General features: G+C 59.5%; 12 protein-coding genes across 12 annotated transcripts; 7 read left to right on the top strand and 5 right to left on the bottom strand.

The window, feature by feature from the left end:
- The first annotated feature begins 1412 nt into the window (after positions 1-1412).
- Positions 1413-2800, top strand: SPRG_08585 (hypothetical protein). Its single transcript, XM_012347825.1, has one exon. It carries the CDS (start codon positions 1416-1418, stop codon positions 2742-2744), a length of 1329 nt encoding a protein of 442 aa, XP_012203215.1. The 5' UTR covers positions 1413-1415; the 3' UTR covers positions 2745-2800.
- Positions 2801-2939: 139 nt separating this feature from the next.
- SPRG_08584 (hypothetical protein) lies at positions 2940-4376 on the top strand (the record flags this gene model as incomplete). The annotated part of the gene is made up of 1 exon (XM_012347824.1): positions 2940-4376. Exon 1 carries the CDS (start codon positions 2958-2960, stop codon positions 4374-4376), a length of 1419 nt encoding a protein of 472 aa, XP_012203214.1. The 5' UTR covers positions 2940-2957.
- Positions 4377-4839: 463 nt separating this feature from the next.
- SPRG_08583 (hypothetical protein) lies at positions 4840-7169 on the top strand (the record flags this gene model as incomplete). The annotated part of the gene is made up of 2 exons (XM_012347823.1): positions 4840-6615; positions 6684-7169. The coding sequence occupies 2 exons, from the start codon at positions 4840-4842 to the stop codon at positions 7167-7169; spliced, it is 2262 nt and encodes a 753-aa protein (XP_012203213.1).
- A 261-nt stretch (positions 7170-7430) lies between these two features.
- SPRG_08582 (hypothetical protein) lies at positions 7431-8221 on the top strand (the record flags this gene model as incomplete). The annotated part of the gene is made up of 2 exons (XM_012347822.1): positions 7431-7741; positions 7798-8221. The coding sequence occupies 2 exons, from the start codon at positions 7431-7433 to the stop codon at positions 8219-8221; spliced, it is 735 nt and encodes a 244-aa protein (XP_012203212.1).
- A 585-nt stretch (positions 8222-8806) lies between these two features.
- On the bottom strand, positions 8807-11117 carry SPRG_08581 (hypothetical protein; the record flags this gene model as incomplete). Its single annotated transcript, XM_012347821.1, has 13 exons — positions 8807-8850; positions 8923-9217; positions 9267-9350; positions 9401-9475; positions 9531-9669; positions 9720-9752; positions 9813-9942; positions 9984-10083; positions 10136-10213; positions 10268-10369; positions 10415-10759; positions 10802-10825; positions 10875-11117. The coding sequence occupies 13 exons, from the start codon at positions 11115-11117 to the stop codon at positions 8807-8809; spliced, it is 1692 nt and encodes a 563-aa protein (XP_012203211.1).
- Positions 11118-11542: 425 nt separating this feature from the next.
- Positions 11543-12679, top strand: SPRG_08580 (hypothetical protein). Its single transcript, XM_012347820.1, has 3 exons — positions 11543-12201; positions 12252-12362; positions 12416-12679. The coding sequence occupies exons 1-3, from the start codon at positions 11581-11583 to the stop codon at positions 12599-12601; spliced, it is 918 nt and encodes a 305-aa protein (XP_012203210.1). The 5' UTR covers positions 11543-11580; the 3' UTR covers positions 12602-12679.
- SPRG_08579 (hypothetical protein) lies at positions 12633-13275 on the bottom strand. Its single transcript, XM_012347819.1, has 5 exons — positions 13172-13275; positions 13046-13127; positions 12923-13000; positions 12813-12877; positions 12633-12769 (listed from the first exon to the last, which is right to left on the bottom strand). Exons 1-5 carry the CDS (start codon positions 13256-13258, stop codon positions 12686-12688), a joined length of 396 nt encoding a protein of 131 aa, XP_012203209.1. The 5' UTR covers positions 13259-13275; the 3' UTR covers positions 12633-12685.
- Positions 13276-14705: 1430 nt separating this feature from the next.
- On the top strand, positions 14706-18062 carry SPRG_08578 (hypothetical protein; the record flags this gene model as incomplete). Its single annotated transcript, XM_012347818.1, has 3 exons — positions 14706-16346; positions 16376-17925; positions 17952-18062. Exons 1-3 carry the CDS (start codon positions 14732-14734, stop codon positions 18060-18062), a joined length of 3276 nt encoding a protein of 1091 aa, XP_012203208.1. The 5' UTR covers positions 14706-14731.
- On the bottom strand, positions 18055-18976 carry SPRG_08577 (septum-promoting GTP-binding protein 1). Its single transcript, XM_012347817.1, has 3 exons — positions 18540-18976; positions 18412-18495; positions 18055-18358 (listed from the first exon to the last, which is right to left on the bottom strand). Exons 1-3 carry the CDS (start codon positions 18939-18941, stop codon positions 18194-18196), a joined length of 651 nt encoding a protein of 216 aa, XP_012203207.1. The 5' UTR covers positions 18942-18976; the 3' UTR covers positions 18055-18193.
- A 367-nt stretch (positions 18977-19343) lies between these two features.
- Positions 19344-20925, top strand: SPRG_08576 (hypothetical protein). Its single transcript, XM_012347816.1, has 8 exons — positions 19344-19436; positions 19482-19661; positions 19708-19824; positions 19866-20138; positions 20192-20446; positions 20495-20670; positions 20721-20769; positions 20816-20925. Exons 1-8 carry the CDS (start codon positions 19347-19349, stop codon positions 20903-20905), a joined length of 1230 nt encoding a protein of 409 aa, XP_012203206.1. The 5' UTR covers positions 19344-19346; the 3' UTR covers positions 20906-20925.
- SPRG_08575 (hypothetical protein) lies at positions 20918-23647 on the bottom strand (the record flags this gene model as incomplete). Its single annotated transcript, XM_012347815.1, has 1 exon — positions 20918-23647. One exon carries the CDS (start codon positions 23645-23647, stop codon positions 20918-20920), a length of 2730 nt encoding a protein of 909 aa, XP_012203205.1.
- A 119-nt stretch (positions 23648-23766) lies between these two features.
- On the bottom strand, positions 23767-24491 carry SPRG_08574 (hypothetical protein; the record flags this gene model as incomplete). Its single annotated transcript, XM_012347814.1, has 3 exons — positions 23767-24116; positions 24165-24188; positions 24246-24491. The coding sequence occupies 3 exons, from the start codon at positions 24489-24491 to the stop codon at positions 23805-23807; spliced, it is 582 nt and encodes a 193-aa protein (XP_012203204.1). The 3' UTR covers positions 23767-23804.
- Positions 24492-25610: the final 1119 nt, after the last annotated feature.

The raw sequence follows: 25610 nt of genomic DNA, 5'->3' as shown, positions 1-25610 counted from the left end.
ACGCATTATAATGCATATGTATTACAAAATACATGTTATATTTTAAAAAAGACCTTCAAGGTACCGCGAGGGCGATACAAATTGTACTGAAAAGAAAGTTTTCAGAACTGACTCGCTGAACCACATCATACAAAATCCAAGTGTTTGGAGTTCCATAGAGTGAGCAAGATACGTGCGCTACCCAATCAGCGGCCGCCGCCAACGATCTTGGGCCACGGACGCGGGCTGCTTCGTCGCACGTTCTCATCCAGGAGCGGACGACAACAACGTCGCCGGCTGCAACGGTGCGCAGCAGACAGACGCGCTATGCTGCCATGGCCATACGTTATGAGCCTCGTGCTTTCTCATAGTAGACTCTAGCTATCAAGACCGCCCGCTAACACTCGCGTACGAGGTTACGAGTTCGATGGGTGAGGGCAACGGCTTCTAAATGTATTGTACAAGCAAAGCGTTGCCGCCGGGTACAATGCGGCAACAGGGCGGCCGAGTGTCGCTTCCACTCGTTCACCTTGTGGCTGCAAGTCGTACTACAGTAGTACACTACATCATCGTTTAACTGTCGCGTCAGGCGGGGCACACACAAATTGCACTAGCGCAATACAACGCCGCTGTCCCAAGGCACGAAGATTGTTTGCTTCAATACCGATTGAGGGACAGGAGTGCAGCCGCAGAGAGCCTGGAAAGCAGGGCGGCTGCATGGAACGGCTGCATCATGTGTGGCGACAGCGCTACCAAGGACGTACGTTTCGATCGATATACTTGCTCGCTAGCGCCGCGCAATGCTTTAGCGGGTTCCATCCACGAGCAAGCAATCGTGGACCCAAGAGCGGCGTCAATGCACCCGTGCTAGGGTGCATCTGATTTGCCACTTTTACCCAAATTGGGCGGAATGGGTGACGCCACCGATCGGCGGCCATTTCACAGTCATGCATGGATTTATCCCAACATGATGGTTTAGCCCAGGGATAAACAGGTATGTCCCAAAATGATGCTCAAAGGCCACCCTGATCGAGCCACACAAGAAGGCAGGAAGGCGACCGAGACGATAACGGGGTCTTCTCTTTGGCATAACACGGTGCATGCTCCCTTGCGCTCTTTATGACGACGGCATAGTCCAAGGTCGAGGCCAGCGCCCGGAAAACCGTGCTTGGGCGAAACTTGCAGACACGATGCCACGTCATGAGCCATGTCTCAATCGACGATGAAACCCTGAGCGATTGAAGTTCAAGTAGGACCATCACGCAGCGATAGCCCAGCAGGCGCCAGCACTCGTCCATGGGACGAGCCAGACCACGAGCTCCACTGCGTTCAAATCTTGTGGTTGTGATCCAAGCGTCTGGTCCGGGTTCCTCGAACACCATCACTCACATCGATCTCCGACGTCAAGCTGCAAATACCATTTCTGCATTTGCCTCATGGAGCCCGAGCAAGAGCCCACGACATGTGCCATTTGCCTCGACGATGTCGCAACGATCCGCGGTGTCTGCGGTGACGAGGCTACGTGTTCCGGCGCCCTCTGCGTCGCCTGCTTGCGCGCGTACGTAGCCTCCAAGCTAGCGAGCGCGATCGCCGGTGTCCTGACCAAGCTGCATTGCCCGCTCTGCGTGCGGCCGGTCAACATGTGCTCGTTCCGCCGTCGGTGCAGCGACGACACCACGCGCGGGCTATTGTACGACTTGAACGAACGCGTCAAGACGGCGTGCTACGTCCGGTGCCCCGGCTGCGACGAGAATACGTGCCTCCTCCCCGAGACCGACGATACCCTGTACGAGACGCACCTTGCCTCGTCCGAGACACCAACGAACCTGGTGCTGGCCGACGACGTGATGGCGTACGTCGAGCACAAGCTCTCGGTGCAGGAGCTCTACGCTCGGGTGCGCGCAGCCAACGCTTCGGTTGACACGATCCTCCGAAGAATCGGCGACAGCGAGCGTGCGGGCTTGCTCTTTACTCATTGGATGATGCACTACGCTTGCTCGGCGATGACTTCTTGCTGCGAGCGCGACGTGTGCTTCCTCTGCCAAGCAGAGTACCGGTACGACAGCGAGCACGACTGCGACATGAAAGAGTACGATACGGACGACATGGCGCAGTGCCCCGCGTGCATGGTCTTCCTCGTCAAGGGCGACGGCTGCGATGCGATCACGTGCTTTTGCGGCGAGCACTTCAACTGGCCGGCGCAGGTGCAGTGGACCCAGCTCCACCTGCGTGTGCAGACGCTCTTGGCCGCCAAGTCGCTCAAGCGCGCATTGACGACGTTCGCAAAGCACTGCGTCTACCGTCGGCGCTTCCGGACGACGGTCGTGCCTGCCATTGGCCCTTTTGTCCTCGCGCAACGTCTGGCTGCGATTTCATCGACGATCGGCGCGTCACCGTCGTGGACGATGACGCTTGCTGTGGGCATTGTGCGCTGGCGCCGTCGGCGGTACATGGCGCGCCTCCCAGACTACGTCATGACGTGGCGCCACGATCTGGCTCGGCGTCGCTGGTCGTCCGAAATCGTCTCGCGTCTGCCGGCTTCTGTGGATGCGCGCCGGGTGGAGCGCATCTCGGAGCGGCTAGCGTCGCCAGCGATGACGCTCTTCCGTCAAGTGATGCTTCGAGTTATCTTGCGTCGGCGATTGTGCCGCCTCGTCGCGTCCAAGAAGGTTAGCTTGCTCGACCGCACCGCCAAGGGCATGGCGATTTCGTTGCCCACGCATGTGGTTGCACTGCCCGTCATGCAGCGAGCATTGACGTGCTGAGGTCGTCTCATTCATTATGAATATAGTATGTATGTTGACGGTATTTGAATCCTCAACCAAGTTGGTACGCATCGAGTTCGAGGGAAAAGGCAACGACGATCATCCAGCACGACAAACATTCACACTGGATATCTGGTCCACGGATATATCTAGAGTGATGGTCTTTTCGAGGAAATCGGGGAAACACGCCAATTTGTAAAAGACCAGATCCTCATGACTACCGCAGCCGCCATCGATGTCCAATGCGCGCCAAGCGCTTCGAGAGCGACGCGTCAGCCCAAGCACACGTGCGCCGCGTGCTATGCGCAGACCCGCGACGTCGTCACCGCCATCTGCGGCGCGTCATGCCCGGCCATCTTTTGTCGCGACTGCTTTCTTCGCTTCTTGCAGATCCAAGTGGCCTCGCACATGACCGGTATCGTGCGTGGCGTTGCGTGTCCGATCTGCATTCGCCCCGTGAGCTTTCGCCGCCTTCGCGCGCTCGCACCCAAGGCCACCAGCATTGGCGACCTGCAAGCCGCGGTCGTAACAGCCGTCAGCGTCTGCTGCCCCGCATGCCACTGCACCAAGAGCCTCTTGCCCAACGTGACGAAGAGCAAGTCCGTCGAGGCGCATCTCGACGGCACATTACACAACGCCGCTGAGCTGCTCGCAACGCAACTGCCCGCGTCGGTGCAAGCGCTTGCACCAGTCCTCCTCGATCGCTGCAGCGCATACAGTCGCTACGAAGTCTCGGCGCAAGACCTCTTTGGCTGTGTGCGACGCCAGATTCCGCTGCGTCTTCTTCTCGATCAAACGCTCACGGTGCTCGTCCGCATGTTTGGTGACGTCGAGCGGCAAGCGCGGCTCTACCTCTGCTGGCGACAACACTCGCCGTTCACGGCCACCATGTGCTGCAAACACGACATTTGCTTTGCGTGCAAGACGTCGGGCCACCACGAAGGCGAGCCGTGCGGCGCCTTGCAGGTTGACGCGGCGATGGCACAGTGCCCGCACTGCGCCGTGTACCTTACCAAGGGCGACGGCTGCGACAGTGTCCAGTGCTTTTGCGGCGGCAGCTTCAGCTGGGCGACCGAAGCGCGCAAGTTTGCCGACGAGTACGTGCGCAGCCGGATCAACCCCCGTGTCTTCCCCAAGGTCCTTGCGTTTCTTCGCCGGCGCGTCCAGCAGCGCCGTTTCCGCGCAACGGTGCTACCGTCGCTCCTCGCGGCCACCGAGCGCCGCGCGCTGCGTCGCCTCGACACGCTGCTGCCCGTACCGCGTTGCCTGCGATCGGCGCTCTTGCAAGCGGTGTACCGCAGGCGCTACCGCACGATTGTGCTCGACATGCCGGTTCATCTGCTGCAGTGGCGCATTGCGATGGCGGCCAAGCGCTCCGAGATGATCCACTGGATCGGCTTGGCAAAGCTCGTATCCGAGGCGCGTAGCTCTGGCCGCGCGCCGGTCCGCAGGACGACGACGAAGAAGAAGCCAGCACCCGTGCCCGCGAGCGTCCAGCGGATCGTCCAGCGTGCGTCGTCGTTTGTTGCAAAGCCGGTGCCAGTGCCGCTGCCAGTGCCGCCGCAAGTGGCCACCTGTGCGTACCTTCCGCAGACCATGAACTCTCGGAAGCGCCCGTTTGCTCGCACGTAGTCGACGCCCTCTTATATTAGTTACCGATTTGTACATGAATGACAATATGACCATCCAATCTTGACTGTGTCAGTCGGTTGATGCAGCGTCCTTGGTGCCGGCCACGTCACTGCGTACACTGTAGTTCAGCGCGCGACTTCCCTTTGTTCCAGACCAGGCGTGTCGTCCAATTGCTGTCGCCTCGAAGCGCGTTGGTCACGCCGGCCGGCCGGTCGCAAAAGTGTACCTTTAGCGTGACACGCATGGCGCGTAGCCAATCAGCGACGGTTCGAAAAGCGGGATCCTGGACGTCGATATTTCAATCAGGACAAATCCCGATTGGAGAGCCGGTCCCGCCCATGTAATTGGCAGACCTCCTCTACCACATACAAACATCAAGCTATGGAACCGATCCTGAAATTAGGTAATCGGGCACGCCTCTGTCTCTCGCGCGCGCCTCTTGTGTGTCATTTTCCATCTCGTCATGCGGCGTGTGCTGTGGCTCGTGAGCGCCATCGCGATCGCCGAGGCGGGCACGACGTGCAGCGTCGTATACACCACGCGGGCGGCGACGCCGGCGCCGACGTCGACGACGACACCGAGCAGTCCCACCAAGGATCCTCGCAGCAGCAGCAGCAACGACGAGCCAACGATGGCACCCGCGACGCTCTTTCCAGACGCCTCGACGCCGGCACCGACGTCGTTGCAGCCCAACGAAACCACGTTGCCGCCGAACGTCAATGCGACGACACCGACGCCGACGACGGTACCGACGCCGGATGCAACACCGGTCGCGACGACGGCGACGGTGGCGCCGACGACGCTGCCAACAACACCGACGACCACGCCCAAACCAACTGGCAAGACCAAGACGCCAGCACCGACGGTCGACCGTCGTCTTCGACAAGTCGCCGACAGCAACAGCACCAACACGACGACGTCCGTGCCGCCGCCGACGCCGGTCGTGCCGACACCGGTCCCCAACGACGGTTCGTGGAGCGGCAGTCGCAGCGGTAGCAACGACGTGATTACGCTGTCGCCGCTTGCAACGCCGAGTCCGTTTGATATCGCATGCGACGCAACGTTCTACGGGCAGTGGGCTGCGCGCAACCTCACGTGCGCCGGTGCGCCACTCAACGTGTCGGCGGCCGTCGACGCTGCGGCGTGCGCCGTCTATAAAGGGTCAGCTCCCTCGCTCCGCGACGTCTGCGTCTCGCTTTGCACGCTTCCATCGTGCGACGCCGGTGTGTGGAACTACCACGCCGACGCCGGGGCCTTCTCATCCATCTACGCGTCGATCGACGTTGCGTCCTTCTTTCCGTCGGCGATTGCGTCGACGATCCAAAACGTGTCGGTGGCGTCCGTGTGCCCAGCGGCTGGCAACACGACGTCGACGCTGGCGTCGTGCGGGTGCCCGGCACCGTGGTCGTCGTCGCCGACAACGGCACCCGCCTCGCCGACACCGGCGCCCGCGGTCGTCAATCCGCTCTGGAACTGGGTGCCCACCAACGCCGAGGCAGCCGTCGCACCGCTCGCCAAGACAACCGCCGCGGCTACGATTGCGATTGGGACGGTGGTTTCAATCTCGGGCGGCCTCGTGTCGTCGGCGTCGGCCGCCACCACGGTCGCCGCGAGCTCATCGATGATGCTCTTTACGTTCGACATGCTGCAGTTTGGTAGCATGCTCAACCAGATCCCGCTCTCCGAGAAGAGCAACGTGCTTACGGAATTTGGCGCGCAGATGAAGTTTGCGGTCTTCAACTACCTCGGGTTCCTCTTTCCAGAGACCGCCACGACATCCTCCAAGCACGCAACGCGCGTTCTCACCACGGCATCACCCGGCGACTGCCAAGGCGTGTGTCAGTATGCTGTCACGATCGGCGTGCCCGAGACCCGTCTCTTCCTCATTACGCTCCTCGGTATTCGTGTCGCGGGCGCCGCCGTCTTGCTGCTCTACGGCCTCGCCGTTGGCTTTGTCCATTACGTGCTCAAGAAACCGGACATGACCAAAACGTGGTTTGACTATGCAATTGGCGGGCTCGTCATTCTCGGCATGGCGTCGCAATACGCGATCGGTGTCACGGGCGTCTACCAGCTCTACCTCGGCGTTCGCGACCGCGTCTTTGACGTATCCTTCTTTCTTGCGATTCTCTCGCTCCTCTTTTTGGCTGTCGGGCTCCTTTGGTTTGGCTACTACATCATCCAGAAGCACGAACGCGACCTCCTCGACGTGGCCAAGGTCGAACACACGAAGAAGGCCGTCAACATGCGCTACGGCGCGCTCTACGACGAGTATACGTATGAGAACCGTTTTTTTTTGCGCCCAAGATGCTCTTGGCGCTGCTCTGCGGCATGACGACCGGTGCGGCCTTTCTGAACGCGACGCTCCAGATCGTGCTCATTCTCGTCTTTCACATTTGCTTCCTCGTGCACCTCGAGCAGTGCCAGCCGTTCCAGACGCGCTTCTTGCAGCACTCGATGGCGCTCATCACGCTCGTCAAGATTGTGACGCTGATCCTCTCGATGTTTTTGATCTCGTCGATCGAAGGGCTGCCGCAAGGCTTCCACGACGTCGTGAGCAACATCATCGTCGCGCTCCAGCTCCTCGTGCTTGCCGCGCTCATGGTGCGCCAAGTCGTACTCCTCTACCAGCGCTGGCGCGCCGAGAAGATGCACGACGAGCAGCAAGCCGCGATGGAGTCGGCGCTCAAGCCACTCGATAGCCTCGAGACTCTCGCCGTCCTCCGCCGTCCGTCGATGGACACCAAGTCGACGTTGCAGCCCGTCAAGAGCGACGGCATCATGCGGTTGTAGCAAGGTTGGTGTAAGCACATACGACGACTCGAACTGCGATGCCATACTATTTATGCCCGTCTTGCGTTTTTTGGATGACCCAGTTTGTGCTGCGGACCAAGCTACGGAATCGCCCGTTGCCAAGATCGCCAGGCTGGCTCGTGGCATCCGGATAATACGCCGAGCACAGGCTGCCAGCTCATGTTCGTCCGGATAAACTCTTGACGCCAACGGGCGTTTACCTTTGTCGTGTCGCTCGTTGCCGTCAGTCTCAAACACACCATGACGACGGCAGACTTCGAGGCGCAGGCGCAGCGTCCCCGCAAAAAGGTCGACGCGGAGAAGGCGCGGATGCGGAACAAGGCGTACTACGCTGCGAACAAGGAGAAGATTGCGGCCAAGAAGAAGGCGTACCGCGCTGCGAACACGGAGGCCATTGCAGCCAATAGGAAGGCTCTATACGAGAAGAACCGTGAGCGCGAGCGAGAACAGTCGAAGGAATACCGCCAAGGACACAAGAAAGCCACCCAGGCCAGCTCCAAGTCGTGGCACGCGGCGAATCGGGCATACAAAAACGCGCGTGACCAAGCTCAGTACACACTACTGCTTGTGTTCGAACCGATTGGATATTCATACTGCTTTCTCCTAGTCGGGCGCGAAAGAAGGCGCTGGCGGCAGGGGAAACGCCACCGCCAATGCCCAAGCTCGTCGACTTTCGAACGCGGGCCTCTGGCAGCGTTGGCACCAAGCCGTCGATGGGTGTGGCCACGCTCGAATCCGACCTCTCCGATGAAGACGATCACGTCCCTCACCCCTTGGCGGTGGCCAGCAAGCCCATTGTCATGGTCAGCTTCACGGACGAGAACCCGTTCAACATGCGCAAGCGTGGGCCTGAGCCGTGTTGCGACGAGTGTGCGCTTTTCCAGCCCAATGCGCTCACGTCGGCCACCAACACAGTGCTCTTGGCGGGCACGTACCAGTGTACGTTTTGCCGCGACTGGACCTACTACCGTCTCCACCGCAAGCACAAGCGCACCCGCGCCGACGCGCGCCTCGACGCTCTCACGGCTTGAGCTATAAGCTTTGTGTTTTTGCACGTGGAGCATAATAATGGAGAGTGCTTTGTGATTTATCTCGAATGGTTTGGGTGCTACCACGCCTTGTACGCGCAGAGCTTGCACCGTTCTACGAGAATCGAGTCGTCTCTCGCATCCGAGTCGCCGCTGCCTCTCGTGCCATGGGATCAAGCCCACGAAGCTCACTACTCCGACAACGACGGAGCCCCCGAGATGCGGGGCGCCGTCTCGGCAGAGTCTGTCGAGGCGCCCTTCGTTGTTGGCGGTGGCGCATGTGATCGCGAAGCCTCGAAAGAGACTCATCTGGCGGATCTCCCAGCCCTCAGCACGGTCGATGCCGCTAGCGACTGCGATGGTATTTTGGTAGAAAGAACCTGTTTCAATAGCCAGACAACGTTGTTGGCCGTCTCATTGGTGCTCGTGCTCTTTACTACACATTCCAGTACTTTCTTTACAAGCGAATACCGCTGGTCCTCCATTCCCTGACCATGGGCTGGGCAAACACGCAGGATCATCCTAGGGGTAGGTCAGGGGTAGGGTACAAATGTCAACAAATGTCTCAACGCCGCACCTGGCGACGGTTCAAGCGAATATCTCAGTGCCGATGCGACCTGTCGTCCAATCATCTTGAACCAAGGAAACAAGACAACGTTTGATAGCGCATGATATCGTGTAGTTTTTCCACGTGAGCGAGATACCGCGCTGGCGAAAGTAGCGCAAAATGTAGCGGTAGGCGCCAATGGGGAAGCCGATCGCGAGGCCCGACACAATGTAGAAGAGGTAGTCGACCTCCTGGAGGTACGAGTTGAGGTTCATGCCAAACGCGCCAACAACAAACGTCGGCACGGTGATGAGCGTCGTCCAGAGCGTCAGCGTCAGGTTGAGCGTCATGAGGTAGTTGCGCTTGGCGTCGAGCTTGAGCATCGCGATGTTTTTCGTGTTGAGCATGTTTTCCAGCATGAGAGCCACGCGCGTTTGCGTGTCGTAGATATCCTATTTCAATACATCGTCCAGATTTCGCCACGTGAAAAACTAGATAAACCTCCAAGTAGACTTCCAGGAGCGACTCGAGCTCTTCCGAATCAAAGCTAAAGAGGTCGTAGACGAGCGACGGGTCATCGTGCAGCTAGTTGGATGAGGCAACATGCATCTTGTCTCGAAAAACGGGATGCTTACCTTGGTTAGGTGCATCATGCGCAAGTCTTCTTCGTTTTCCAGAATGTCCACAAATGCCTTGCGGGTGCCCGTGACCTAGACCAGAGAACTGAATGTGCGTCTTTCGTCGATGCTTTCTGAATTGATTTACGCGCGAATTGAGTTCGTCCAGCGTGTTTTTCATCGAGCGCAGCGTCTCAAGCTCGCCGGCTAGCGTCGCGTCTTGGCTCATCTTGTCGATGGCTGCTTGGGCTTGCGGCAAGACCCGCGCACAGTCCTTCTCGAGGATGCTACAATCAACCATTGGACTCCAACCCTCTTTGGGGACAGTCATCCGTACGTGCAAATGGTCAAAAGCAACGATTCCAGCGCCCTACGACAACAAAATTTTACGTCATTTCCTTAGTATAGATAGAAACGAGATTGCACGCACGTAAACTCAAACGGGTGGTCCTGCGAGTCAAACTCTTTAAAGTTGGATTCGAGCAGTGGAATCACGCTCTCGGCACCTTCTTGGAGGAAGATGACGCAGTTGTTTTGCATAATGATGGCGCGGATCGGATCTAAAAAGTGGCGTTCATTTCGACTCGGTGGACAAGCCTACCGGCGTTGACGAGGATCGCGCCGCGCCGCACCGTGATCGACGGTTTGCTCGCAATCGCAAACGCATTGTCGAGCTTGCGAATGTCGCGCATGTGAATGTTCTACGCCAAATGTATGGGCTAATCACACGCCACTACAACAAAGAATTGGTACGGGGATGTCGACAACACCCTTGTTGCTCCGACTGCTCGGACGCGCTTTCACATGCGCACGGTACTCTGGTGTGTCACTCTACGTCGCATTGCCACATCCTCCTTCCGCACGAGACGACGCGGGCTGGCGTACCCAGGTTGATGCTGGCACGGCTGCCTTTTGCACCATCTTGAGCACGTCGTGGCGGCTAAAGTCTTCGTGTGTCATGCGACCCGTTGGGTCGAACCGCAGCGTCTACAATGCTGTATCTAGCGAGCCGCTCACGTCACGAGTGCTCACCAGTCGCTTGCCAAAAAGCATGGGTGAGGTGTCCGAGGCCTTGTCCCGGCGCCGTCGGGCGTCGTACATCGCGTCCTTCAACTTGGGCGACAGCAGCGATTCGAGGAGCGCGCTGCCACTGGTGTGCAGGAAGAGCGGGCACTGCAAGCTCGTGTAGTTGACCATCGGGTGCCACGTCGTCGCATTGCGCGAGATGTCGCTGGCGCGCAGCTCCGTGCGCGTCGTCGTCCCAAGCAGCGTCACGTTTTCAATCGCAATCTTCTTGGCTGCGGTGTCCATCCACATGCGCGTCACGTATGGCGAAAAGAGCATGTGCATGAGCCCCGTCGAGACGGCGCCGATGCCCTAGGCGCGCCATGAGCACTGCTTCCGCGACGTGTCCTGTACCGTGAGCGCGCCGTAGATGGCCAGCTATGCAGGATGAGCAATCTACGCGCAAAAAATCGTGGCGCGTGTGTACCTGGCTTGGCGTCGCGAGCGGAAAGTGGCCGAGCGTGTACGCGATTGGGATGCCCACGCACGTGATGGCGTTCGTCGCCGCCATGGCCCGCGTGATCGCTGTCACCCGAGCGGCGAGCGGCGCTTCGTACACGAGCGGCAGGTGCTTGGGCGGCAATGGATCGACGGAGCTTATGGCGCGCACGGCGATCCGTGCGCTGGGCCCACCGAGTCGCAGCGAGCCGCGTTGAAGCCCTCGCAGCATCGTCTTCTTGTTCGAAAGTGCACTTTCGTAAGCTTGGTGTTTGTATGCGTTGGATTCGCGGCTTGTGATTGGTCCATGCCTGCGCCATAACGACGCTGCTGATCGCCAAGACATCAACGAAGCTTCTGCCGTCGACCAGCTTGCTCATTGAGAGGCTGCCTTGTATACAGAGGCTCGTAGACGCGAATGGATCCCGCGTAGTATTGCTGCTGTGCTTGGTGCTCTTGAAACGGGGTCGAAAAGTTGGCGATACTTTAGATCACCCTGAAAATGCCTGGCAGTAGCGACGTATTGTCTGTAAAACGGGGCATGTCAGATAAAATCGTCCGTGTAAAGATTTTTACAGTCGAAAAAGCGAGGTAGCGAGTTTGTTGGCTTGGACAGTGTTATAACATTGCTCTAACAGCTGGTGAGTCAACATAACGCGGTCTTTTTGCCTTGGTCGCCATTGCGTGCTGAGGTCATGTTCGCTCGCCAGTCGCGCTCGATGCTCCAGACCCGGCTGAAGGCGCCGGCCCGAGCCTTTAGCAGCCGCGCGTCCAAGCCGTCGGCGTCGTCGTCCAAGCGCGAGTTCTCCGCGTTCCTCTTTGAGGCCCACGCCGCCTGCAAGGGCAAGCGCTGCCTCCAGATGGACGCGATTCCGCGCGCCGACAACTGCGGCGAAGACTCGTTCTTTATCTCGCAGGCCTATGTGGGCGTCGCCGACGGCGTCGGTGGCTGGAACGAGAACAACGTCGACCCGAGCCGCATCTCGCGCGCGCTCATGCGCAACGCGCTGGCGCTGGCCGACGGCTCGCGCTCGACGTCCGAGATCCTCGAGACGGCGTATGCGATGGTCCTTGACGACGACCACGTCGAGGCTGGCTCGACGACCGCGTGCATCCTCAACATCAAGGAAGACCCGAAGACGGGCGCGCCGATTCTCGAGTACTCGAACCTGGGCGACTCTGGCTTTTGCATCGTCCGCAACGGCGCGGTCTGGTTTCGCAGTGCGTTCCAGTCGATTGGTCTGGCGCCGTACCAGCTAGCCAAGATTCCTCCGCGCTTCCGCGTCATGGGGGCGATGGAGAACATGCCAAGCGAGGTAGAGGAGTCCCGTGGATGGAATTGGTCTCGGAGTCTCGTCGTTCTTAGGCCAACACGGGCGAGATCGAACTCGAGGACGGCGACCTCATTGTCCTGGCAACGGACGGCGTCTGGGACAACTTTGCGCGGGACCTCCAAGAAGTCCCTGCCTTCTTCCCCGTACGCTCTAAACTCTGTGTCTCTTCTTCTGTCTCACAGCACGAGTCGTGTAGCCGGTCGCGTCTTGGCGTCGGTACTGGCATGGTCGCATCCAGTCGCTCCTCGGCGTCCTCTCGGTGCCGGACCTCAAGGACGCGGCGACAAGCATCGTGCAAGCGTCGCTCGACCACAACCTCAAGCCCGACGACATCACAGTCATTGTCGCGCGCGTCTCGATCAAGCCGACGGCGCGCTTGTAGATAGCACTTGGCGAGGAACAAAAGACGATGTGTACACATGACGATTCTATATTGGCGGCGACGAAGAGAGAACGAGACCATCGACTACGCGTTGAAGCTCTCGCCACACCCGCACGTGCCCTTGGCGTTGGGATTCTCAAATGTAAACTCGGCCGAGACGGGCGTGATCTACATGCGATGAGGCGCTGGTCGACGATCGCCATGCTATTACCTTGTAGTCCATGGTCGTGCCCACGATGTGGAAGAGTGCCTTGGGCTCGACGAATACCCGGACGCCTACGACGCATGAGCGTCCATGGTCGTCATCCAGGACGTCCATACCCTTGTCGTTGACTTCTTCCTCAAACTTGATCTTCTCGGTCGCATAGTTCATCGTGTACGAGAGGCCGCTACAGCCACCTAGAGCCAAAGTGAGCCGTGGATCGCTATGACGCGGCGGCGTACGGGTCCGGACGCCAATGCGCAGGCCGATCGCGTCGGGCTTGTTCTCGAGCAGCTCCTTGATGCGGTCCGCCGCCCCTTGTGTCTACACCAGCATGAGCTCCATGCACAGGCGGGCGCATGGCCTACGAGGATGATGGGCGCGGGGACTTCCCGGCGGACGCGCGGGGCCTTGACCTTGGGCAGGATGACCTTGGTGCTGAATCGGCGCAACATGATGAGATGAGGAAGGCAAAGGAACCCTGCTGGACACCACTGCTCCGATTTATGGCCAATGAGACGCCGAGTTCGAAGACACCCAACTCTGGCACTGACACGAATTCTGGCGGGATGGTGCCGATCTCTACGACCGTCGATAGACCATGCGCATACGAAGGCACTCCAAGGTTGCAGATAGAATGGGCAATGATAGACCGTAGAAACGGATGGCACCATGGTGCCGAGGCCATGGGCACGCTACGAGTTGGGTGGAGCTATCCAGGGGAGAAAGGTCCAACCACCCCCGACGAGTTTGACTTGATGTTTGTAGCCAACTTTATTCCTTGAGCTTGGCGGTATTTCCACCAATCGGAGCACCAGACCGAATTCGACCGAATTCTGTGCGATCTTCGGCGGCGGCGGTGTGGACTGGTAGCAAAAAATGACACGTCTCACGATTCCAGCGATGGCTTCAAGATCTCGTGCGACGTGTTGAAGCGCAGGTCAACTCGCGGTCCGATCGATCTCTTGGTGTCGTCGTCCGTGGCAGCGAGATTCACGTCCAAGTGGTTCTGCATGGTGTGCTTACCTGGATGGCTCCTTGTCGTGATGCTACAGTACCGGTACATGTATTGACACGTGCGACAGCGGCATCCTCGTCCGCAGCAACGTCGGACAAGCGTGGTTTTTCCATGGGCGCCATGCCACCAGTGGACGCCATTGCTTTATCGCCTGTGCTTGCTCGCCAGATGCATTCCACGCCCGGTCGACGTGGTGCGAGTGGGCACGAGTGTCTGTCCAGGGCTGCTGTCGCTTTGGCTTGCTGTGCGCTGACTCTACACGATTACAACGTGTCTTTCAAACCTCTTGTCTTCCATCTCCAGCGATGCGCACGCATATCGGACGAAAGCGGCGCGCAGACCTCCAGGCCATGACAGCCGACGTGGCACGATGGTGGGTGTGCTGGCGACGCTGTCAAACCAGCACTCGGTACGTTAACGAGCGATAAGCCGCGTGACGTGATCACCACGGCGAGGGACTCGTATGTGGAGAAAAAAGGGTTCCAAGTGGGAACCACGCTAGATCGGCCTTTATTGGGCCATGTAGCAGCGGCAGATAGCATAAGATACCCGTTCCAGCGGCCACAATGTTACGTTGAGGGACCCCAACGCCTGGCCGTTGTCTACTCTGCCAATCACAGCGTGCCAACCCACGAATTCGGACCCTAAATCGTACCACGCAGGAGTGAATTCGTACCACACGACACATCGATCAAGTGCGTAGTTGGAACGCGCAAGCTGAAGTCTATTACATACCTGCACCGTGCGTCCAGGCGCAGTGGAGCCTCTTGGAATGGGCGTCGACAGTGGGTAGCGCGGCTGCCACGGACAAGCGAATAGGTTGCGTGCGTTTAGTCGATTACTGGTGTATCCGGAAGCGAGCAGGTTGTCCGGATAGCCCATTCGGAGCTTGTTTGTGGTGGCGATCATCATGGAGAAGCTGCAGGAGCTGAGCTTGATCTCCAAGGTATGTTCGGAGCTCGAGAGTCACCTGGGCATGAGTGAGCGTACGCTGGCAGAGTTCATCATCGACCTCGCCCGCAGCTCCAAGGATGGCAAGGCCTTCTACGCCGAGCTCTCGGCCAACGGCGCCGAGTTCCCCATGACCTTTGCCTTGCACCTCTACCAGCTCGTCCGCACGATGACCAAGAAGCCGGCCAAGAAGCCAATCTTGCCGACGAGCGACGCGCCGTTTCCCGGCCTCGCGCGGCCCAACTCGAAGCCCATCAACGACGAGGCGCTCGACGTACAAGACATTGCCGGCCTTGGCGACGCCGACCGCGCGCCGCCGGCCTCGTCTCGCCGCGACAAGAGCCGGTCTCGGTCGCGCGATCGGTACCGCAAGCGCAGCCGCAGTCGTAGCCGAGACCGTCGGGACCGCCGTCGGTCGCGCGAGCGCGAGCGCCCAGTCGAGCTGCACGAGATTTACAACGGCCGGGTCTCCAAGCTCATGGACTTTGGCATCTTTGTCGAGCTGGAAGGCGTGCGCGGGACGAAGGAAGGTCTTGTCCACGTGCGCAACATTAGCGACGCGCGCATTACGCACCCGAAGGAAGTCGTCCGGCGCGGTGACCGCGTCAAGGTCAAGGCCATCTCGGTCTCGGGCAAGCTCATGCTCTCAATGCGCGACGTCGACCAAAAGACAGGTCGCGACCTCATGCCCATGCGGGCCACCTCGGGCGTCGACAACCGGACCGACTCCAAGTCGTGGGTCAACCCGACGGCGCCCGGCATGCAAGAAATTGACCGCGACGAGTACGAGAACACGAGCCGCGCGCGCGCCGTCCAGCGCATGTCGTCGCCCGAGCGCTTTGAGGCGCGGCAGCTCATCAACGCCGGCGTGCTCTCCGTGTCCGAGTACCCGACCTTCGACGACGACCACGGCTTGCTCAACATGGAGGAGACCGAAGAGGAGTTTGAGGTCGAGCTCAACGAAGACGAGCCGACGTTCTTGCGAGGGCAGACGAAAGCGGCGCTCGAGATGTCGCCGGTCCGCATCGTCAAGAACCCGGACGGATCGCTCTCTCGTGCGGCGATGCAGCAGTCGTCGCTCGCCAAGGAGCGCCGCGAGCTCCGCCAAACGCAGCAGAACGAGCTCCTCGACTCGATCCCAAAGGACCTTAACCGCCCGTGGGAAGATCCGATGCCCGAAGCCGGCGAGCGCCACTTTGCGACCGAGCTCCGCGGTATCAACATGGGTTCGTCCTTTGAGTTGCCCGAGTGGAAGAGCAAGGCGCAAGGCAAGAACCTCAGCTACGGCCACGTCTCGGCCAAGAGCATGATCGAGCAGCGCGAGAGTCTCCCCGTCTTCAAGCTTAAGGGCCAGCTCATGCAAGCGATCCGCGACAACCAGATTCTGGTCGTCATTGGCGAGACCGGCAGCGGCAAGACGACGCAGATGACGCAGTACATGGCCGAGATGGGTCTCACGTCGCGCGGTATGATTGGCTGCACGCAGCCGCGCCGTGTCGCGGCGTCCAGCGTCGCCAAGCGCGTCGCAGAAGAGTTTGGCTGCGCGCTCGGCCAAGAGGTCGGCTACGCCGTGCGTTTGAAGACGTGACGTCGCCCGAGACAGTCATCAAGTACATGACGGAAGGTATGCTCATGCGCGAGTACCTCGCCGACGCGACGCTCTCGCGCTACTCGGCGCTGATCCTCGACGAGGCCCACGAGCGCACGATCAACACGGACGTGCTCTTTGGTTTGCTCAAAGCACTCGTCAAGAAGCGTCCGGAGCTCAAGATCATCGTGACGAGTGCGACCTTGGATGCGGAGAAGTTTTCGCACTACTTCTACGACTGCCCGATCTTTACGATTCCCGGCCGAACGTTCCCCGTCGAAATTCTGTACACGAAGGAGCCGGAAGCCGACTACCTCGACGCGGCGCTCATCACGGTCATGCAGATCCACCTCAGCGAACCGGAAGGCGACATTCTCGTCTTCCTGACGGGCCAAGAAGAGATTGACACGGCGTGCGAGGTGCTCTACCAGCGCATCAAGTCGCTCGGCGCCCTCGCGCCCGAGCTCATCATCCTCCCGGTCTACGGTGCGCTGCCGTCCGAGATGCAGACGCGCATCTTTGAGCCTGCGCCCAAAGGCTCGCGCAAGTGTGTGGTCGCGACCAACATTGCCGAGGCGTCGCTGACGATCGATGGCGTCTACTACGTCGTGGACCCGGGTTTCCAAAAGGAGAAGGCGTTCAACGCTAAGATTGGTATGGACTCGCTCATCGTCGTGCCGTGCTCGCAAGCGTCGGCGCGGCAGCGGGCCGGTCGAGCCGGGCGCACGGGCCCCGGCAAGTGCTATCGTCTCTACACGGAAGCGGCGTACAAGAACGAGATGCTTCCGACCGCGATTCCCGAGATTCAGCGCACGAACCTCGGCACGATCGTGCTGCAGCTCAAGGCCATGGGCATCAACGACCTCATGGGCTTTGCCTTCCTCGACCCGCCGCCCGTCCCCGCGCTCATTGCCGCCATGGAGAACCTCTACGCGCTCGGCGCGCTCGACGACGAAGGGCTCTTAACGCGCCTCGGAAAGAAGATGTCGGAGTTTCCCGTCGAGCCCAAGGACGCCAAGGTGCTCTTGACGAGCGTCGTGCTCGGCTGCTCGGACGAAGTGCTCACGATCATCTCGATGCTCGCGGTCGAGAATGTCTTTTTTCGCCCGAAGGAAAAGCAAGCGCAAGCCGACTCGAAGAAGGCCAAGTTCAACCAGCCCGAAGGCGACCAGCTCACGCTCCTCGCGGTGTACGAGGCGTGGAAGCACTCGAAGTTTTCAAATCCGTGGTGTTTTGAGAACTTTATCCAAGCCCGCGCGATCCGCCGCGCGTTGGATGTCCGGAAGCAGCTGCTCTCGACCATGGACCGCTTCAAGATGGACGTGGTCTCGGCGGGAAAGAACTACAACAAGATTCGGCGCGCGATCGTGTCGGGCTACTTTGCCAACTCGGCCAAGAAGGATCCGCAGGAAGGGTACCGCACCATGGTGGAAGGCCAGCCCGTGTACATCCACCCGTCGTCGTCGCTCTTCAATAAGAACCCGGAGTGGGTCATCTACCAAGAACTCGTGCTCACGACGAAGGAGTACATGCGCAACGTCATGGCGATCGACCCCAAGTGGCTCGTCGAGCTCGCGCCGGCTTTTTCAAGAAGGGCGACCCGACCAAGATGACCAAGCAGAAGAAGGCGCAGAAGATCGAGCCGCTCCACGACCGCTTCAACCCCAAGGACTCGTGGCGTCTCAGCCAGCGTCGCGGCTAAGTCATGTACTTTTTCATTTTCCATGTATCAATCTATCAACCTACAACGCTCTCGTCGTCCTTTTGCAGACATGACATTATTGCTGTCGCTCACTTTTCCTCATCGTCCTGTCGCTTGCATTACAGGAGGTGCTAGTACTCCAAGATGGGGTCGCCGACGTTTTGGATGAGCGGAATCGTGCACTTGAGGTCGAAGACCTTGCTGAGCACAATCTTGAAGACCTTCTGGACGTTCACCGAGTGCGACGCCGACGTAAAGATCAACGGTGCCTTCATGGCTTTGGCAAACTTGCGCGCCTAGGCATTGTATCGTTCAATTCGATCTCATGGGTTCGAGGTGCAGTACGTACTTGTTTCGTGATGTCATCTTGCTCTTCGGGCGAGAAGCTCGTCATGTGGTCGTACTTGGTCCCGACAAGGAACGGGAATGCATTCTATCACCAGGATCATCGCTACCATCTTAGTGGTAAGGCGATACCTTGTTGATGGCGCGTACTTGGCGGTACCACTCTTTGACGCTGGTGAGCGTCGCCTTGCGCGAGAGGTCAAACATAAAGAGGACCGCGACCGCGTCGTTGCAGACGAGTGGCAGCATGCTAATGAACTCGCGGTGGCCGCCGAGGTCCCAGATGCTGAACGTGATCTCTGTGTTGCGGAGCGTAATCGTCTTCTCCATGAAATTGACGCCCAGCGTGTGGATGTAGTCCTCGTCAAACTTGCCTTCGACGTACTTGACCATGAGCGAGGTCTTGCCGACCTGCGCGTCGCCGACCATGCCGACCTTGACGACCACGTTGTTCCGGCCGGTGGCCACCGCCATGTTCAGGCCCATCTTGGTGTCCTCTCCTTCGTAGCGCTCCTCGTCCGCGTCCGTCGACATGGCTTGGCCTTTCGCTTGCTGCGATCTTGCCTCGCGTGTCATTGGATGCATACTATTTCTATACGTATATATAGTGTTTCTATTTCTCTCTCGAATCACCGTGTGCACAGTGCAATCCATATATAGTGTCGTAAAAATTCATATACACTAAATTATATGTTATAACAAATACTGTTGATCATCGTGGAATGCGGTCGAGGCACGCGCTGGCTAGCATCGTTGGAGTGCAGCAGAAAGAAATGGCAATCGTTGCTGAGAGCGGCTGGACTTCTCTGCGCGACGAGGTTGAAAGAGAGTGTGGTAGTCGGTACATGGCTTGTGTGGATAGACTCACACTATTCACGTGGCGCATCGGGATTGGCCAAAATGATGCCAATCAAAAGCCGTTTCATATTGATAACACCCATGACGACGACGCTCTCGCCGGCCGAGCACGAGATGAAGCTCATGGTCACCAAGACGCTCGAAGCGCAAGGCGTCCTTAGCCACATCAAGGTACGCTAGTCGATTCTCGTCGATCGATTTTGACCAACATGGCAGGCGCAACTCCGAGCGGCGGTCATCAAGGCGCTGCACGAGACGTCGCCGTCGCCGCCGTCGTTGGGCAAAGCGCACCTACTCAGATCAGCCGATACGCATCTCGCGCTGTGCGTCATCGCCGACTTTCTCCGGCAGCTGGACCTCCACGAGACGCTCTCGGTCTTGTCGACCGAAGTTGAGGTACGCGCCCCTGCCTACGTGACTGACTTGGCACTCGGTCGAGTAGAGCCCGCTCTTGATGGACAGACAGACGCTCGCCAAAGAGATTGGACTGCCCGACGCCTCGGAGAAGATCGCTCTGCTCCTGACAGCGCTCGCCCCACGGGCGCCACCCAGTGCCAAGGTAGGTACCATCGGCTACGTCTGCCTCGTCATTTCGCCTAGGCCTCCCAGGATCTACCAAAGACGAGGAGTGCCGAAGTCGACGAGAGCGAAGACGACGAACCGGCACCGTCGATTTTTTCTGCGGTGCAAAAGCAGTCGCTTCCCGTGCACTCGGCCGAGCCACTCGTGCGACCCGCCACGCTAGTGGCGACAGTGGCCACGCCCACAGACGAAGGCGACGACGACGAGCAAGTCGAGAGTGAGATGGAGGCATCCATGGGCGATGTGAGCGAATCGTTTGAAGACAGCAGCGCGTCCCGCGAGGCGCCAAAGGTGCGTATGGCCGCCAGCTCAAGCGTGTCGTAGAGCGTAACTTCGTGGTGCAGGCAACCGAGCAACCGACACCGTCGCCAGCGACGCTCGAGGCGTCTGATGATGAGTACACGTTTATCTCGCAGGCCACGCCACAATCCCGCATGTCGTCGCTACCACCGGCCGCATCATCCCAACGCCTTGGCGACAGAAACGGCTTGGACGATGGCAACGACAAGACGCTGCTGTCTGTAGCGGCACATGTCATGCCCAGCGACAAAGCGAGAGATGAGAATGACGACGACGACGACGAAAACGCGGCGGACGAAGTCATTGCTTTGAGAGCAGGAAACATGACGTGACGAAAAGCTTTGTAGGAAGCGCGTCTGTCGTCACTGGATGCGACGCTCAAGGCGATGGAAGCTGAGGACGAAACAGGGACGCTAAAGCAGCTGAAAGCCTCACTCCAGCACGAACTCGACGTCAAGAGCGACGACGACCAGTACGGCAGCGACTTTGAGGAAGATTTTGACGCCGAAGAAGACATTGCGAGGTAGATGCAAGTGTCGTGAGCGTTCTTTTGGTCATGTCAGACATGCGTAGCGACGTCGAAGACGACATTGACGCGTCCGTGGCCGAGTCTCAAGACGAGGTACTTATCTTTCAACATACATGGCCAACAGTCGACGTGTTTCTAGTCGTTCCAAGCACCTGCGTCCGACAAGCGCGTCCGGAGCACCGATGTGCTCGACGACTACGACTACGTCGAGACCATCCAGAAACCATAAGTGCATAGTTGATTACTGAATGCTTGGCGTTGGCATACGACGGTTCTGCAAGCTCCGACGGGAGATGACGCGTGGTAGCGGGTACTGGACCGTGTTGACGGTCTGCTTGTTCTTGGTGCGATAGGCGACGAGGAGCATCTCGGGCTCGGGCGACACGCCATCCAAGTGCCGGCGACAGCTACGGTACGCCGCGACGAGGAGCCAGAGACATACGCACGCGTAAAAGATGAGTGCGTCGAGCGACGCGCGGCACTGCGGGTCCAACGTCAGTGCAAAAAGTGGGCAGTCGTCGCACTGTAGAGAACCCGGTATGGCAGCGTGCGTGTGTTTCAAGCACGCAGCGCAGACCGACGACCCAGGAGTAGCCGCGACCGTGTTGACACTGCAGAGGGTGCAGCCCAGCGCACCTGGTGTCGCCGCAAACGACCCGGCCGGGCACCGGTGGCAGTCGCCATGAGCCCAGAACGTGCCAACCGGGCACGGCGCGGGCTGCATCGAGTCGAAAAAGCGCAATAGGTCGATGGACGGCAGGACGTCGGGCCAGCCGTGTGGTTGCCACAAGAGTCGCAGGATCCACGCCAGTTGCCCCGACCCGATAGGCATCGCGATCTTGTCCAACACCACGTCTGGTGTCAATCGCGGCAAGCACGACGTTAGGAGTATGCGCACACTGACGCTGTGGTTGCCAGCGTACTGCGTACCGCGTGGCGCGAATTCGTTTTCGAACACCGAGAGGACCACGGGCGTGCACTGAAGCTCCAAGTACGTCCACGCACGTGCGACAATCGACTCGAGCATGTGTGTGTTGGCGCCGTCGAGAAAGGACGCATGCACTGGGACCGTAAGCAGCAGCTGCGGCCACGACGTGTTTTCAAGGATGTGGCCCGCCGACGGCGCACTGCATCGGACCGCGCCAGGCAATGTCGATGTCGTGTTACCGGGGCAGATCGTGCAGGCTGCTTGGCCACTGCGGTCGGCAAAGGTGCCCGGGGCACAGGGATCCGGGCGGCGGGCGCCAGTGGACGGCACACACGTGCCCACTGGGGCCGGGATGCACGCAGTGCTGCCGCGACGAGGTGCGTACGTACCAACGACGCAGCGCTCGCAAGCGGTTGCTTGGTCGACGGCTACGGCGGTGCCGAAAGCGCAGGCTTGACACGCCACAAACGAGCCGTTGTTGAAGGTCCCGGCGGTGCACGGTGCGGTCGTCGTGCGGTTCTTCCAGCCCCAGCCGCTCGGAGGTTGGGCAAAGCACTCTGCGTTGCCACTGCCATCGGCCACAAAACCGGTGGCACATGGTAAACACGACGCGGATCCGGCCGGTGCAAAGGTCGACGATGGGCACAGAGTGCACTGCGTCGCACCGGAGGCGGCCGCCACGGCGCCAGCCGGGCACGGCTCACACATCCCGCCGTCCGAGGAAAAGGTGCCTGGCGGACACGGGACGCAGCCGTCGGCGGTCAGAGTCGATGTCGTGCCAGGTGCGCAGACGTGGCACTCCGAGGCGCCGGTGGCAGACACAGAACCGAGTGCGCACATTGTGCACGCGGAAGCACCACTTGTGTTGGCAAACGTCCCTGCGGCACATGGAGCGCAAGTGTCAGCGCCCTGCAGCGAAAACGTTCCGACGTCACAGACAGCACACGCTTTGTCAAGAAGCGCATTCGAGGAATACGTGCCCGACGGACAGAGCGCGCAGGTGCCATCGGCCATGACAGTGCTGCCGTCGCCGCAGACACACCTTGTGGCGCCCCAGTCGTGGCCCGGCAGGTCGGGCAGCGGGCAGCTGAGGTTGGCGCCGCGTGCGACAGCGTCCGTCGTGAGCAGTGGCGGTAGACGCGGGAGGCGACCGTAAACGTGCGAGTTGTTGGTCACGGAAAAGTGCTCGAGAAGGTCCAAGTCGCCCAAATCGGAAGGCAGGCGCGTTGAAAGACTGTTGTTGCTCGCGTCAAAGTATGTCAGCATCGAGATCGAGCTGTTGTCGTGGCGGCCCCAGGTGCTAAGACTAAGTGGCAGCGGTCCGCTGAGCTGGTTGAACGCGACGTCGAAGTGCTCCAAGCGCGGCAGTTGCGCCGTAGGAATAGGCCCATCCAAGGCGTTGCCGCTCACATCCAAGTACCGGAGCGTCGCGCTGTGTAGCAACGCCGTGGGCAGCGGTCCATGCAAATTGTTGTTGCCGACATCGAGCAACTCGAGCGGCGGGACCTCGAGCCCACGCGGGAGGGGGCCACGGAGAGCGTTGCCGGCGAGGCTGAGCTCCTGGAGCTTGGGCGCATCGGCAATGGCGCCGGGCACATTCCCCGAAAGGTTGTTAAAGTTCAAGTTGAGGACTTCGAGGTCCGGCAGCAATGGGACCCATGTCGGAACCGGCCCCGAGATCGCGTTGCCTTCCAAGTTCACGAGCTTTAGACGCGCGAACGCCGAAAAGTCCAGATCCAACGTCGTGCAGACCAGCGCTTGGTACGGCAGCGCGACCTCGAGCACCGAGACGGGGTCCGTGCGCGGGTCGCACGTGATGCCAAACCACGGCGAACGATGTGGGAGCGCGGCCAGCGTCGTCGCGTTGCTTTCCTCAAGCAGCCGCCCGGTGCACGGGTGCGTCGTGACGTTGGCGCCGCAGCGGCCATCGCCCGTGCACCACGTCTGGACGATCGCCGACGAGGGCTGCGTCGCGCACTTGTCGTAGAGCTGGACGAGCGCCGCAAGCTCGGCGTTGTCGAGGCGAAACAGTGGCACGGCCATCGCCGCGGGAGCCAGAAGCCACATCGTGCGTCGGCGCATGCTTCCGCCAAGCCAGCCCCTGTATGTATACTGATGAAGCCAACACAATATTCTGCATTCGCGTGTAAAGGCGCAGCCTTCTCTGTATACACCAAAATGGGACGTCGTCATCTCCTATCTAGGCCGCTTGGGGCGGGTCCTCTGGCGCGTCTTCGATCTTCTTGCCCAAGAGGCGTTCAGCGAGCGCGCGGTCCTGAAAGACTTCGGGGTGGATGAAGTAGTGCTGGTCCTTGGCCTTGAAGTTGACCATTGGGTGGTTCGACACGTCGGGCGAAGCGACGTCGGCAAGGACGAACTCGGTCCGCTTCTTGCGCGCGAGGAGGTTGAGCGTCTCGACCGCGACCGTCTCGGAGCTGCGGTCGACCCACATGCGCAGCACGTACGGCTTGAAGAGGTAGTGGAAGAGCGACGTCGTGCCAATGCCAAAGAACTAGAATGACACGTCGTTGTGGGTTCAAGGCGCGGCTAACGAACGTACCATGACGGTGCCGCACATGGCCCACTAGACGCGCAGGGACGATGTGAGATTGTGCTGCATATGGAGCTAGGACCAAGGTACCTGGCCAACAAGCGACGCCGTGACGTTGCCGTAGTAGCAGCCAAGGGGCATGCCCACGCTCGTGAGCACGCAGGACGTGACGGACACGGCCTTCATGGTCGTCACGGGCTTGATGAGCGGCGCTTCGTACACGAGCTCGAACTTCTTCTCTTCGGGCGCAGCGCTAAAGAAGCGGGCGGGCGCGTGGAGCGCGGCCTTGGGCAGGCGCAGCGCCGACGGCGCAACGCGGAGACGAAGCATCATCATGATCAGTGGTGATGTGGGAAAGCGCACTTGAGCGGACATGAGGTAGGGTCAAACAACGTTCTCATACAAAGATCAAGTCGCAATGGTAGGGGGACCCATTGATATAAACACTGTTTTAAATTCGGCTTGAAATACGGTATGAAACAGTGGACGAGCAGCCGTGGATTGAAAGATGGGTGCTGGACAGAGCCCACCGCATCCACCCTGTCGTTGATGTAGAGTCTTTATTTGGCCGTGCGTACGATAGCAAAGCGAAGTACCGCTTCTTGCGTGATCTAGTATTAGCAGCGACTTGGCTATGGGGAGGCAGATATTGGAGAGACCAATGCACTGTCTGTCGTTCAGTCGTTTTTGGCGACGTCATATAAAGTCTACTCTGCCTCGAGGGGTAAATTGTATGGGAGCAATTCAACCCCGTCGCAGGATGGGTCCAGTATACGTGGGTCTCAAGCACCGAAGGCGACAATGGATCATAAGTGCGAATGTGCTGGGAAAACCAACCCGCATTTGCATGACGTGGCAGCCTATTGTCGCAGCGTATCTTTCGAATGAGGAGCTCGTTGAAAAGCGGCGAGGGGTAGGTCAGCTGACTGCACGCAGTTGCTTCCACATACATTCACAGGTACGATTTCGTAGTCAGGCTCAAGCTCTATCACTCGGCACCGACTCTGCGTCCCGCCGAACCTCGATGCCGGTATCACAAAAGCAGGGCATGAATCGTATCGGGCCTGTAAAGGCTGCGAGGTAAAAGCTAGCATGCCCTGTCGCTTCACAAGGGAAAAACCTGCAATATCGTTTTTACAGCGAGTGAAATGGCGTCTTGCATCGCGTCATTATCGCAAACACCATGCTCCACAACAGCCAGCACGTCCAAGACAAGGAGGCCAAGCGCCGCGCGCGCGAGGAAGAGCTCTTCCGTGAGACATACCCTGCTCTCTACGCCACCGAGCAGCGCCGCAAGGCGAAAGAAGCGCGCATGGCGGCCAAGCCTGTGCCGAGCCCCAAGCCGCAGCCCAAGAAGACACCCGTGGCTCGCCCCATGACCAAGCCGGCAGCCAAGACGACCAAGCCGGCGGCCAAGACGACCAAGCCGGCGGCCAAAACGACCAAGCCGGCGGC

Source organism: Saprolegnia parasitica (genome assembly GCF_000151545.1).
Source record: "Saprolegnia parasitica CBS 223.65 unplaced genomic scaffold supercont2.38, whole genome shotgun sequence".
Taxonomy (NCBI): domain Eukaryota; phylum Oomycota; class Saprolegniomycetes; order Saprolegniales; family Saprolegniaceae; genus Saprolegnia; species Saprolegnia parasitica.
Note: the sequence above shows the minus strand (reverse complement) of the source record. Positions and strands in the feature narration are given on the sequence as shown.